General features: G+C 37.6%; 1 protein-coding gene across 2 annotated transcripts in view; it reads right to left on the reverse strand.

Annotated features, from left to right (window-relative positions):
* The window catches only part of LOC140166047 (proline-rich protein 5-like), a 120,045-nt gene that overhangs the window by 11,450 nt on the left and 93,637 nt on the right, over positions 1–14,958 (reverse strand). For both annotated transcript variants that reach the window (XM_072189423.1, XM_072189424.1), the window contains 2 exons: positions 11,831–11,888; positions 2,694–2,785 (listed from right to left, as the gene is read on the reverse strand). In XM_072189423.1, the coding sequence (XP_072045524.1) occupies positions 2,694–2,785; positions 11,831–11,888 (150 nt within the window). The remainder of the gene's footprint in view (positions 1–2,693; positions 2,786–11,830; positions 11,889–14,958) is intronic.

Raw genomic sequence — 14,958 nt, forward strand, 5'->3', positions numbered from 1 at the left:
CAAGGACACATCAATTTTACATTACCTCCTACCGTACATAATACTGAAGTAAAGAAATTTTACATGCTATGTCAACCTCATTGATAATACATGCTCCATTTACATTTTTCCAGATGCGAATCTACCCGGGGAATCTACAGCATAAATTTCAAATGTCATGAGCTTTAAAGCTAAAAGGGTATAAAGCTTAAATGCGTATTAGCAATTTACGGCGAAATAGAAAGCATAAACCAAACGGTATATCCCGGGTATGGTATTTATTTATTTTATTTATTTATTTATTTATTTCTTATTTAACCTGGGGTGACCAATCAATGCACTAGCACTGTTCTCCCTTGGTTCCAATGTTCCGAATAATATGTTGAGATTCACATACCAAAACAAACGTATGTTATATACGTTTTAACCAACGACAACTATCTCGTACATGGTGTACTCGTATTATTTTTCTCAATTGACGCTTAAGGTTAGCAACTATTTTAAAATGTTGCGATTTGGTAGTAAACAGCATCTTGCGAATGGTAGTGAGTTTGGGCAAAAAATGCATTGATTATTTCATAGCGAGTGTATAGAAGAATTCAAATATCACAGATATACTTCTGTAGGTCCTGTGGTTCTTGAGTTATGTTGTAAAGAGGGCTGAAACAACAACACTTTTGTAAAACATACATAATTTAAAATCAAGCAAGTTTTATAATTTGTAGATTGAACTTTTGCAAACCATCAAAGTGTTATTTTTCAATAATTTATTGATTTAGATAATAAAACTCGATATTTTGGCTGCTTCGACCAACAATACCGCGTCTACCCTTAAATGATTGTACCCAGAAGTGTTTGCAAGCATGGTGATAAATCATGTAAAGTATCAAATATTGTTGATTTTTCTGCTCCTCATTCACACAGAGCTGAGGGAGCATTCTTGCATCGTATACAAAAGACCTGTCTTACCGTATTTTCATAATTCTAATGACTTCATTTGCGTCAAGAATTCTGAATACACACCTCAAATGCTAGCGAAGAGCGGATGAGAATTCGCCAATGATGTGAATCGATATCTGGTGTTTTACAGAGACAGATTTAGTTCACTGGTCGAAATCAGTCGCTCTCTGCTTACGACTGTAGTGTAAATGAGCTTGAAAGTAGCATTATTTTGAACAGGTCTTCGACAGTCAAAATAAATTTCCTGACGCTGTGCTTGTGTGATTTCGTGCAAGTGACAAGATCAGAAAAGAGCGTCGTAAAGGTTATTGTAAAATGTACCTGACAAGGTGCATGTGCCATACACCTTGAGTTTAGGATTGTTGCTAGACTGAAATATACTACACCAAATTTTGGGGATGTAGTTGTCGGATTATTGTTAAAGTAAAGTATTTTTACTTTTATAGGGTTAAGGTAATGTTGAATATTGAAGAAAATGGATGCATAGTATTATTTACAAAACAGGTATAGATGTATACAGGGGCGGATTTAGGGGGGGGGGGGCGCAGCCGGCGCGCGCCCCCTCTATTTTTTGACTAGCAAAGGGCGCCGGCCTAACTTAAAAATACAAAAACTGAAAAAAATGAACAAATTCGGCCATGAACAGCAAACAATGGGCCAAAACCGTTGAGTTTTCGAGGAGGTGACCCCCTTAACACCATTTTTTCGTCGTCGACCAAAAGGCGCCTCCTCTATCAAAAATTCCTGGATCCGGCCCTGGTATAACTTGATGGTCTTGTTATGATGGCGGCGACCATGTGTCACGTGCGATTATTTTTAATCGATATATTTTTATCATATAAGCCAACTGTAAATTGTCCATACTCACAGACTCGCGTTTTAATAGAAACTTATCAAATTTGACAAAGAAACTATGCAAATGGGACATAACAGATTTATCTATTTATCTTCAAAATGAATCAAATTTTCTTATCAAGGTGACAAGAAACTCATCAAAAAATGAATAGGTTCTTGTCAAAAATGACCCAACTTATCAAATTGAGTAGTTTTGTTTTATCAGAGGGGGACTTAAACAGAATCTTGTCAAAATAAAATGGATAGTCTTGTAAAATAATGTTCTTGAGATCTTGTCAATATGAATAATTACTCGTTAGAATAAAACGGAAACTATTCATTTTGATTTAAGATTGTCGGTTCAAACTGATATTAAACCTAATCAAAATGAACAGCATATATCTCATCAAAACGAATAGTTACGGGATCAAAAATAAATGAGTATGGATTCTATTCAAAGTATGAATAGTACAAAATTAGAGTGTATAATCCTGTTGATGTTCGATGAACAATATCCAACACAATAAAGCAACGAATAGCGAAATGCATGCGTGGTATTCGCCGTAGAAGTGACATAATAATCGGATTTACTACCATATAGCAATAGATGAATACCGTAAAATTTTTGAATAGATCGCCCTGCACTACAAGCAGATTGCACTAATCACCTGTGTATATCTGTAATCATAGATTGAATGCAATACCGCTCTTTTCAAAGATACTAATCTTACAACATTTCTTTGACATCCATGGTTCAATGAATAGGTACCGTGTGAACATTGTAGTGCAGGGCGATATATTCAAAATTGTATTCATCTATTGCCATGGAAGTTAATCAGATTATTTACGTCACTTCTACGGCGAATAGCTCATGCAATGAATCATGAAAAAAAACCCTGATTTTCAGTTTTAGTTCATACCTGTACTGGGTAGAAAACTGCTCGTAGCGTTGGTAAAATATCGATAAAGAATTTGTTCCAAATTTTAGAAAGACTATCTAAAAGCTTTTGACCTGCAACGAGAAAACAGACGATATTATGATAAGAGTTTTGAATGAATATTCAGCATACACTGTTATGAATGCTCTTTAAAAGTTTATACAACGATGTGCACTATAGTGAATCAAGCAGCAACTGTTACTTAGAGGATGTCTTATTATGCCTTATAATGTTACAAGAATTAATTATCAATCACGAATCACGTGGTTTTATTTGAAACAAACCCATATTGACCATAAAAACGAATTTAAATTAAAATACAGCCGTCTCTCGACACACGATATTCAAAATCACCGGGCGCCGAAATTGTCTAGTGCAATGACATCCCAGTAATGCAATGAAGGCTGACAATAATTGAGCACAAAATAACCATAACGTCATTGCACTAGACAATATTTTTTTGGCGCAGGAATTTTGAATATCGCGTATTGAGGGCCGGCTGTTTTTATTCGCACCACAAGCCATCCTCATTCACAAAGGACATAAAGACATACTACTGGCTTGAACAGGTGCGTGTGAAACAAAGAACACCAACGCAGTAGCCAGAGCGTTTCGAAACTTCCAGCTTGCGACTTTACGCTCATTTCATATATTATGGTAAACAGCACAACTCTGGGTAGGTAAAATTTTGGTGACCACTTTGACAATGTATGCTTACAATAAATTGTAAGCCAACATAACAACATACATAAGAAATAGTGAAAATTACTCAATTTTGAGTAAAAAGGAACAGAGCAACAGGGCATTTTGATAGCGACAGTATCGCGTCTCATCCAAGACGCATCATCAGGCTGACTGATCAGGTTGTTGACTATTGACCTGTGACACACTTGATAGTATGACGTCACAGGAGAGTCGCCGGGGCAGTTTCCGGATTGCTGCGTCGTAGGTCCTTGACAGGTTGTGGCGAAGTCCCCATCCTCTGTTGAGCGAAGGTTCCTCCCGCCGGACATGTATTGCCTCCTTAACTCTTCTTTCAGGACCTACGACGCAACAATCCGGAAACTACCCCGGCGACTCTCCTGTGACGTCATACCATCAAGTGTGTCACAGGTCAATAGTCAACAACCTGATCAGTCAGCCTGATGATGCGTCTTGGATGAGACGCGATACTGTCGCTATCAAAATAGTAAGTCCAGATGAACAGATTTAATATTCATTTTATTATGTTTATCTACCTGGATGACTGAGAATATTCACAAATTTATGAGTCATATGGCACTCAATATTAATTAAATCTTTACTCAATTTGAGTACAATATAATCAATATTTGAGTTATATTCACTCATTTTGTTGATCTGTTCTCTTTTTTTACTAAAATTGAGTACTTTTTATATTGAGTGTAATAAGAGTCTTAACCGCCCACTGTTGAGACCACTTGAGATGTGCTGCAAAGTCCATATCGCTCAGCGTTTTCTACTTCCTCCATTTTAAGCAGAAGTCGAAAAATCAGGCTAGCTAAAAATACCCAAATTCGACAACATGTTTGACAATCCACACAAATCAGCAGTTATCAGTTTGACATCTTGTAAACACAGAGAATATCGTGGCATATTATCCGAGGTACTTTAAAATTGTGATTTGATATTAAGAGATTTAAAAGAGATTTTTGAAAGTACGTCATTTCTGGACTTATAATGTTAATTTCATTGTCATCGACCACCGATGGCAAATTTGATGATTCCTTCAATTATTATCATACTACGCTCGGAAAACAACCATGTAATTATTTGCTATCAGCTTGTTGTTTTTTACCTATTTGCGAACTAAGAATGACATATGAAATTGAAAACACGATATGGATTCAAATATTCAAATATTGATTCAAATATTATTTATGGAATGATTTCAACATAACATTTCAGAGTAAGGAATATAATGTTCACAGTTAAAAATTAAATTTAGATTGATTTTAGAACATCAGTCTAGAAATAAGGAGGTTCCCGTTTGATTTCAATATGGTAAGGTATTTTAATCGCCATTAATGTATTTGAAGACCCGTCTCTTACATTACTAGCGTCTGGGATTTAAAAGGTCGTTGTACCTCGTTCGTTTTTTAGCCTTCGCACGTAAAATGACAGCGGCACTTCAAAATTGGCTTCATTCAGCATTGAGCGTGAAGAGAGAGACAAGCCTTTGGGAATAAATGCTTTCTATGAATTGCGTCTATAAGAATCGATTCAGAAAAAAGAGCCTTCCGACCACGAGTCCATTCCATATTTACCACATTGGTTGTAATGTACTGTGCCGCTAATATGCTTTAAATAATTGTTGTTATGTTATGTTCTTAATACAAACAAATGTTGTCAAATATTACAATTATATATCGTAGCGCGATAAATAAATTATTATCTTTGAAAAAATTTGCATTCAACAGACGACACCTAATTTTGGATCTACCATGACACTTGACAATCTAGATCAATGCGTACCAAAGTGGCATTTAATTAACGTGTGCAGTAATGGAGCCCTTTCGAATCGCTTTTTAATACTGACCACGTCACGCACATTTACCAAAAGCCTTGGCTTAGCCTAGTTTTTGTCTATTTTTATTGGATGTCGCATACTTTCAAGAAGTATTGTTATTAGATCTGATACAGGTTATTTTGATCTTTTAATGAATGTTCGTTGACAAAACAAAGTATTTGCCATGAAATACGAATCGGCCCTACTACTTTAAAACTTTAGCAAGCAATCCACACCGATCTGGAGTAAATAGCGTAGTGTAAATATCCCATCGTCTGCATGAAATACGTATCAGCCCTAGCCACCCTAGTTTAAAACTTAAGCAAGCAATCCACACCGATCCAGAGTAAATAGCGTAGTGTAACTATCCCATCGTCTGCATGCAATACGTATCAGCCCTAGCCACCCTAGTTTAAAACTTTAGCAATCAATCCACACCAATCTGGAGTAAATAGCGTAGTGTAACTATCCCATCGTCTGCATGACATACGTATCGGCCCTAGCCACCCTAGTTTAAAACTTTAGCAAGCAATCCACACCGATCTGGAGTAAATAGCGTAGTGTAACTATCCCATCGTCTGCATGCAATACGTATCGGCCCTAGCCACCCTAGTTTAAAACTTTAGCAAGCAATCCACACCGATCTGGAGTAAATAGTGTAGTGTAAATATCCCATCGTCTGCATGAAATACGTATCAGCCCTAGCCACCCTACTTAAACACTTTAGCAAGCAATCCACACCGATCTGGAGTAAATAGCGTAGTGTAAATATCCCATCGTCTGCATGAAATACGTATCAGCCCTAGCCACCCTACTTAAAAACTTTAGCAAGCAATCCACACCGATCTGGAGTAAATAGCGTAGTGTAAATATCCCATCGTCTGCATGAAATACGTATCAGCCCTAGCCACCCTACTTAAAAACTTTAGCAAGCATTCCACACCGATCTGGAGTAAATAGCATAGTGTAAATATCCCATCGTCTGCATGAAATACGTATCAGCCCTAGCCACCCTACTTAAACACTTTAGCAAGCAATCCACACCGATCTGGAGTAAATAGCGTAGTGTAAATATCCCATCGTCTGCATGAAATACGTATCAGCCCTAGCCACCCTACTTAAAAACTTTAGCAAGCAATCCACACCGATCTGGAGTAAATAGCGTAGTGTAAATATCCCATCGTCTGCATGAAATACGTATCAGCCCTAGCCACCCTATCCCATCGTCTGCATGAAATACGTATCGGCCCTAGCCACCCTAGTTTAAATCTTTAGCAATTAATCCACACCGATCTGGAGTAAATAGCGTAGTGTAAATATCCCATCGTCTGCATGAAATACGTATCAGCCCTAGCCACCCTACTTAAAAACTTTAGCAAGCAATCCACACCGATCTGGAGTAAATAGCGTAGTGTAAATATCCCATCGTCTGCATGAAATACGTATCAGCCCTAGCCACCCTATCCCATCGTCTGCATGAAATACGTATCGGTCCTAGCCACCCTAGTTTAAAACTTTTAGCAATTAATCCACACCGATCTGGAGTAAATAGCATAGTGTAAATATCCCATCGTCTGCATTAAATACGTATCGGCCCTAGCCACCCTACTTAACAACTTAAGCAAGCAATCCACACCGATCTGGAGTAAATAGCGTAGTGTAACTATCCCATCGTCTGCTATACATCGTCTGCTAAAATGAAATTGACATTTATGCCGACACCTACACAATTCATGTAAATCGACATTTGGACCTTTTTATTGAACGAACAATTTACGGGCACTTAAGGTAATTACGATGATTTTTTTTATATGTCATAAGATTGTATTTAGTTGCAGAGATGGGCTACGGTCAGAATTCAACTAAGGTCGTTTTATACAATTTAACATACTCATTATCCATATGATTGGTAAGGCATCAGTTTTCGATGTTTATTGGAAAGAATGTCGTTTCAAAATTAATCATTTAATCTAGTAGATGCAGGATTTATTTTTGTAATTTTGTATATCATTTTACAGATCAAGGGTTGCATCCTCTAAATAAGCCCAATCGCCATTCTAACTTCCGGTTTTTGAGAGCAGTTTTGGGACACTTTGACCTCTGACATATCGGGAAAATTGACGTAATTATTATTAATTTTCTTATTATTGTCGTAATGTTGATCATTAAAAATACTAAATAATTAATTTATAAAATACTTATTTAAAGGTCGTTGTACCTCGTTCGTTTTTTAGCCTTCGCACGTAAAATGACAGCGGCACTTCAAAATTGGCTTCATTCAGCATTGAGCGTGAAGAGAGAGACAAGCCTTTGGGAATAAATGCTTTCTATGAATTGCGTCTATAAGAATCGATTCAGAAAAAAGAGCCTTCCGACCACGAGTCCATTCCATATTTACCACATTGGTTGTAATGTACTGTGCCGCTAATATGCTTTAAATAATTGTTGTTATGTTATGTTCTTAATACAAACAAATGTTGTCAAATATTACAATTATATATCGTAGCGCGATAAATAAATTATTATCTTTGAAAAATTTGCATTCAACAGACGACACCTAATTTTGGATCTACCATGACACTTGACAATCTAGATCAATGCGTACCAAAGTGGCATTTAATTAACGTGTGCAGTAATGGAGCCCTTTCGAATCGCTTTTTAATACTGACCACGTCACGCACATTTACCAAAAGCCTTGGCTTAGCCTAGTTTTTGTCTATTTTATTGGATGTCGCATACTTTCAAGAAGTATTGTTATTAGATCTGATACAGGTTATTTTGATCTTTTAATGAATGTTCGTTGACAAAACAAAGTATTTGCCATGAAATACGAATCGGCCCTACTACTTTAAAACTTTAGCAAGCAATCCACACCGATCTGGAGTAAATAGCGTAGTGTAAATATCCCATCGTCTGCATGAAATACGTATCAGCCCTAGCCACCCTAGTTTAAAACTTAAGCAAGCAATCCACACCGATCCAGAGTAAATAGCGTAGTGTAACTATCCCATCGTCTGCATGCAATACGTATCAGCCCTAGCCACCCTAGTTTAAAACTTTAGCAATCAATCCACACCAATCTGGAGTAAATAGCGTAGTGTAACTATCCCATCGTCTGCATGACATACGTATCGGCCCTAGCCACCCTAGTTTAAAACTTTAGCAAGCAATCCACACCGATCTGGAGTAAATAGCGTAGTGTAACTATCCCATCGTCTGCATGCAATACGTATCGGCCCTAGCCACCCTAGTTTAAAACTTTAGCAAGCAATCCACACCGATCTGGAGTAAATAGTGTAGTGTAAATATCCCATCGTCTGCATGAAATACGTATCAGCCCTAGCCACCCTACTTAAACACTTTAGCAAGCAATCCACACCGATCTGGAGTAAATAGCGTAGTGTAAATATCCCATCGTCTGCATGAAATACGTATCAGCCCTAGCCACCCTACTTAAAAACTTTAGCAAGCAATCCACACCGATCTGGAGTAAATAGCGTAGTGTAAATATCCCATCGTCTGCATGAAATACGTATCAGCCCTAGCCACCCTACTTAAAAACTTTAGCAAGCATTCCACACCGATCTGGAGTAAATAGCATAGTGTAAATATCCCATCGTCTGCATGAAATACGTATCAGCCCTAGCCACCCTACTTAAACACTTTAGCAAGCAATCCACACCGATCTGGAGTAAATAGCGTAGTGTAAATATCCCATCGTCTGCATGAAATACGTATCAGCCCTAGCCACCCTACTTAAAAACTTTAGCAAGCAATCCACACCGATCTGGAGTAAATAGCGTAGTGTAAATATCCCATCGTCTGCATGAAATACGTATCAGCCCTAGCCACCCTATCCCATCGTCTGCATGAAATACGTATCGGCCCTAGCCACCCTAGTTTAAATCTTTAGCAATTAATCCACACCGATCTGGAGTAAATAGCGTAGTGTAAATATCCCATCGTCTGCATGAAATACGTATCAGCCCTAGCCACCCTACTTAAAAACTTTAGCAAGCAATCCACACCGATCTGGAGTAAATAGCGTAGTGTAAATATCCCATCGTCTGCATGAAATACGTATCAGCCCTAGCCACCCTATCCCATCGTCTGCATGAAATACGTATCGGTCCTAGCCACCCTAGTTTAAAACTTTAGCAATTAATCCACACCGATCTGGAGTAAATAGCATAGTGTAAATATCCCATCGTCTGCATTAAATACGTATCGGCCCTAGCCACCCTACTTAACAACTTAAGCAAGCAATCCACACCGATCTGGAGTAAATAGCGTAGTGTAACTATCCCATCGTCTGCTATACATCGTCTGCTAAAATGAAATTGACATTTATGCCGACACCTACACAATTCATGTAAATCGACATTTGGACCTTTTTATTGAACGAACAATTTACGGGCACTTAAGGTAATTACGATGATTTTTTTATATGTCATAAGATTGTATTTAGTTGCAGAGATGGGCTACGGTCAGAATTCAACTAAGGTCGTTTTATACAATTTAACATACTCATTATCCATATGATTGGTAAGGCATCAGTTTTCGATGTTTATTGGAAAGAATGTCGTTTCAAAATTAATCATTTAATCTAGTAGATGCAGGATTTATTTTTGTAATTTTGTATATCATTTTACAGATCAAGGGTTGCATCCTCTAAATAAGCCCAATCGCCATTCTAACTTCCGGTTTTTGAGAGCAGTTTTGGGACACTTTGACCTCTGACATATCGGGAAAATTGACGTAATTATTATTAATTTTCTTATTATTGTCGTAATGTTGATCATTAAAAATACTAAATAATTAATTTATAAAATACTTATATTTTTTATATTTGTTTTAATTATTGTAAAACATTTTAGATTATATTTTGTACGTACAAAAACCCAATATTTCTGAATTTTCGGAAAGGTCAAACTGCAAAAACTGTCCTACAATGCATTGCAAACTTCCAATGCCGATTTGGCTTATACATTACGCGACATACTCATTATACAAATCGGTTTTTACCAATTTCAACTAATTCAAACATTTATTATAGCCGAAAATGCTCCCAGCTCGACATTGGGCTATTCCATTTAAAATCCACACTCCCCCTGTGGAAGATTTTGGAAATATCTTCCACAAGGGGAGTAAGTTTTTCAAATGTAATTGGTCAGAGTTTAACATTTTGTAACTCATGCTCCCCCTGTATTATGGCTTTACCTATATCTTCCACAACTGGAGTGAGTATTTCAAATGGAAGTTACCTAATTGTCTATTTGATTCAAAACTTATACTCCCCCTGTAAAAGACATTAGCTAAATCTTCCACAGGGGTAGTGTGGATTTTAAATGGAATAGCCCATTTGTCACCAACGGGCAGTCTGGCACATATAACAACCAAGCGCCTCAGGCAAAGGTTACTTCACGGAAAGCTGGACTGATTCTCTATTTGAGTCATATAGAACTTAAAGCTGTCAAGAAGAATTGCTAAAAATTGTAAGGGACCTATAACGTAATGTTTTTTCCTGAGGTTCTTTATGACAGATGTGGGAATATAGAGACAGTGTTCTTTCTCATTGTTTCAAATATATACAATACTAAACTTCTCGGTCAGGATGTCGTAAAGGAGTATATAGGCCTAGCAAGTATTAGCTCTATACAGTGAAGCTTATATAAAATCTATATAATCATAAAATATTTAAATTGCGTGGAAAATAAAGCTTTAAGATTGAGCGCATGAGAGATTAAATTAACAAAGCATGGAAATTAATATCCAGAAACAATAACGCTTTGCATTAAAATATCAAATTACATTAACCGATAATGTCTGTGCATATTGTTATCATCAAATACAATATTTATATAATGTGTGGGTTGTGCATGATAACAGTATTTAGATGATAACAAATTAATATTGATGAAAGCGAAATGTTCCTATAATTTGGTGTATAATTCTAGGTTAATATATTTGGATATGTAAATGCTGTGTCTTAGGTTCTTGATTTATTCAGAAAATATTTTGTCTTTACCCGATATAACAATATTATAATGATGATTGGCAAAATTGACTTAGCGAAATGGTACTGTCTGTGTCCAACCATGGTCCAATGTCCAATCGGATTAACTACAATAGAAATGAACGAATATAATTTTTCACTATATCGCCCTGCACTACAACGTTCATGCGGTACCTATGCATTGAACCATATCATGTAACCTGTAAGATTAGTATCTTTGAAAAGAGCGGTATTGTATTCAATCTACACTATTGTATGATTGAAACCATACACAGGTGATGAGTGCAACCTGCTTGTAGTTCAGGGCGATATATTCAAAATTGTATTCATCTATTGCTATGGTAGTTAATCCGATTTATTACGTCACTTCTACAGCGAATAAACCACCTTTTTATTATGCTGACTGTAAAGGGCGGTATTTTTTATTGTTTTTATCCGTTTTTGCATTGTCGCTACCCGTACGTCAAGGGTTATTCAGGCACGGTTTACAGTATTTTGGTGTTCATCAGTATGCAGAACTCATTGCGATATTTGTCTGTCGGTTTGTCTGTTTTCTTGTTAAATGAAATTAATTACCTGAATCGTCTTCAACCTCTTTGAAAATGACACCCATTCCTCTCTTCAACAGATTTTTCTGTAAAAAACAAAATAGAGATAAAATAGAAACAGCTAAAATAATAAAAATTCGACAAGAAGAAATACGTTTTCCTCTATACGGAATGCATTATTACATGAGCAAATGAGCAATTATATTTTCATAGTAGATCTCGACGTAGTCATTTCCCATGAAACATTTACGTCGCGTTCATAATATGAATAGTGTTTTAAAAGCAGTCAGTTATTGTGCGTTGGGGAAATGTTAAAACGTTAGCATCAAATGTGGTTATAAGATAACGCTGTCTAATATCTAGGTTACATGTTGGTTCGATTGGCAGCCTCATCCCTACATTATCCATATTTCTCCCATCAAAAGGGAAGAAAAATCTCATAAGGCGCGTACAAAGGTGCAACTTATATAAACATCTCAAAAAAGTAAATAACCCCCTTAAATAATTATTCATAAACGGGCTATTGTATTACAAATCTGTAAAATGCGTTGGAAGCAGATTTTATTTCTGCGCATTTTGACACGAGACTAGTGTCAAAGACAAAAACGGCAAAGTTCTAACTGAATACAAGGAATAGATGGAAAGAAAGTTATGAAGAATTATTCAATATAGACAGTCCTGATGACACCTCCATCCTCCAAACAATTCCAACCCTGAAGAAGGGGAGGAAGCAAACATCCTGATAGACGGAGTTCGAGCAGCCATCAGACATCTCAAAACAGGCAAATCCCCTGGATTTGATGGTATCTCAGCAGAGGAACTGAAAGCTACAGGAGAACCAGGTGTCAGGATCATACACAAACTGTGCAACAGAATATGGGACACAGGTGAAATCCCAATCTATAAGAAAAATGACAAGTTAGACTGCTCCAATTAGAGGGGGATCAGCCTCCTTAGCCTTGCAAGAAAAGTATTCTGTAGCATACTCCACAAAAGAATGCAAAGCCGAACAGAGGAAATACTTGCTGAATCCGGCTTCCGGCCGGGAAGGAGCACCATAGACCAACTCTTCACTCTAAGACAACTGGCTGAAAAGTATAATGAAAAACGGAAACCACTGTACTGTTGCTATTATAGACTACCAGAAGGCCTTCGACACTGTATGGCAAGAGGGTCTGTGGCAAGCCATGCGACACCTGGGCTCCCCGTTAAAGACCGTTGATCTTCTAAGAGCACTCTATGGAACATCTCAAAGCACTGGAAGAGTCAATGGAGAGCTTACACCTTGGTTTACCACTTGGACAGGAGTTCATGAGGAATGCATACTGTCTCCACAACTTTTCAACATTCTACTGGTGTTAAGGTTGGCTATCCAAGATGAACAGATAGGTGCAAAAGTGCAAGGGCAGTACATCAACAACCTTCGCAGACGATATTGTCCTCTTGGCTGAAACAAAAGAAGACCTGCAGTTTCTGGTTACAAGAGTTGATACATTCAGCAAGAAGTTAACATCAGCAAAACTGAAGTCCAGGTCATCAACAGAGAAAAAGTGCAACTTGATATTCTGATTGACGGGAACCCCCTGAAGCAGGTGGAGGATTTCGTATACCTGGGAGGGGTAATATCAGAAACCCCCATCAATGAAAATGATATCAAACGTAGCATTGGTCTTGTTATGGGATTCATGCAGAAGCTGAACCCCATTTGGAAGTAGAAAGATATCAAGAATTCAACCAAACATGAATTATACCGAGTACTGGTCCTATCCATCATCACATATAGTGCCGAAACCTGGTCACTCAAGAAATCAGAAGAACAGAGACTGCAAGTGTTTGAAATGGCGTGCTTGAGGAAAATATTAGGAGTCACAAGAAGAGAAAGAATCCGAAACACTAGCATCCGGGAGCGGCTGCATTACCTCAATGAACTTAGTGCAACGATCATGACCAAAAAACTCAAATATTTTGGTCATGTGAAAAGAATGAATAACCGCCGTTATCCAAAAATCCTGCTGGAAGGTCACATAGAAGGCAACAGACCCAGAGGAAGACCTGAGCAAAAGTGGCTCGAGGACATCAAGCACTTCTGCACAGAGACAGGAATACCATCAGTAGCAGCGGCAGGACACCTGGCCACCAACAGACAGCTGTGGAGACTCAAACTAGTTGGAAAGCCATCTCCGGGACCTACCCCAGGAGCACGGCTTTAAGTGAAGTAAGTCAAGTCACACGATTTCCTGACGCTATCCCCCTATCATCTTTCCTTCTCTTTTATCAGTTCTTGACAGAATGCTTGCTATTTCTAGTTCATATTGTTCGTAAGGTAACCCTGCTACATGATATTTTAACCACTACAGCGTGATATCCTTCCTTTTAATAATGATATTTGCAGATTAATTACTCCAAGCATTGTAATGTCTCAAGACCCCGATCACCAATAATGTTTACCTTTACGCCAATCTGAACTGCCACATGGTTTAGAGGAAAGGAAATGGCATCTTCACGAAAGTACACATTTTCTTACTTTCCCCTTTTCCAAATTGACATATAACATGGTAAAGAAGAACAATGCATTTTTCACTTTTTCGGTAAATCCCAGAATAATTTGCGAACATTGTCACTGCGCATGTTGACATGCGCAGTAACGATCATAAACAATGTGGTTATCCGGTTGGCGTGCTGTACTTAGGGTTACTTTCCCAAAGGTTTTCGGGTTTTATCTATTGACACGATGCTGTTGTCTAGTTACAGTATATCCCCTAGAATCCTCTTTTTCGTCCTATATGGTGTCAGTTTCACCAATCTAGTATATGGGTAACTGTATCTTGCAGCCTCTTACGATGTCTCTGTTGCCTCGGAAGGGGATAGGGATTTGATCAATGACTAAAACACATAGACAGTCTGTTTATTTGCTTAACATATTTTATCAAACACCTTTCATTTGTTTTACAGGCTGAGAGGAAGTGTGCATTAATTATTATTTTTATATGTATTGTTCATATGAAAGACAAATTGTTTGTCCCCAAAGAAATCGGAATTTTCTTTTGCATCTTGGTAACTTAAAAATAAGCCAATGTAGGTGAATTTCCCTATTGCTCTTGAGAGACAGTTTTAAGTTTCTTCATTTGCGGCGGAAGCGAGTACTGTATTTTTAAA

The sequence above is a fragment of the Amphiura filiformis genome, chromosome 12 (assembly GCF_039555335.1).
Source record: "Amphiura filiformis chromosome 12, Afil_fr2py, whole genome shotgun sequence".
Taxonomy (NCBI): domain Eukaryota; kingdom Metazoa; phylum Echinodermata; class Ophiuroidea; order Amphilepidida; family Amphiuridae; genus Amphiura; species Amphiura filiformis.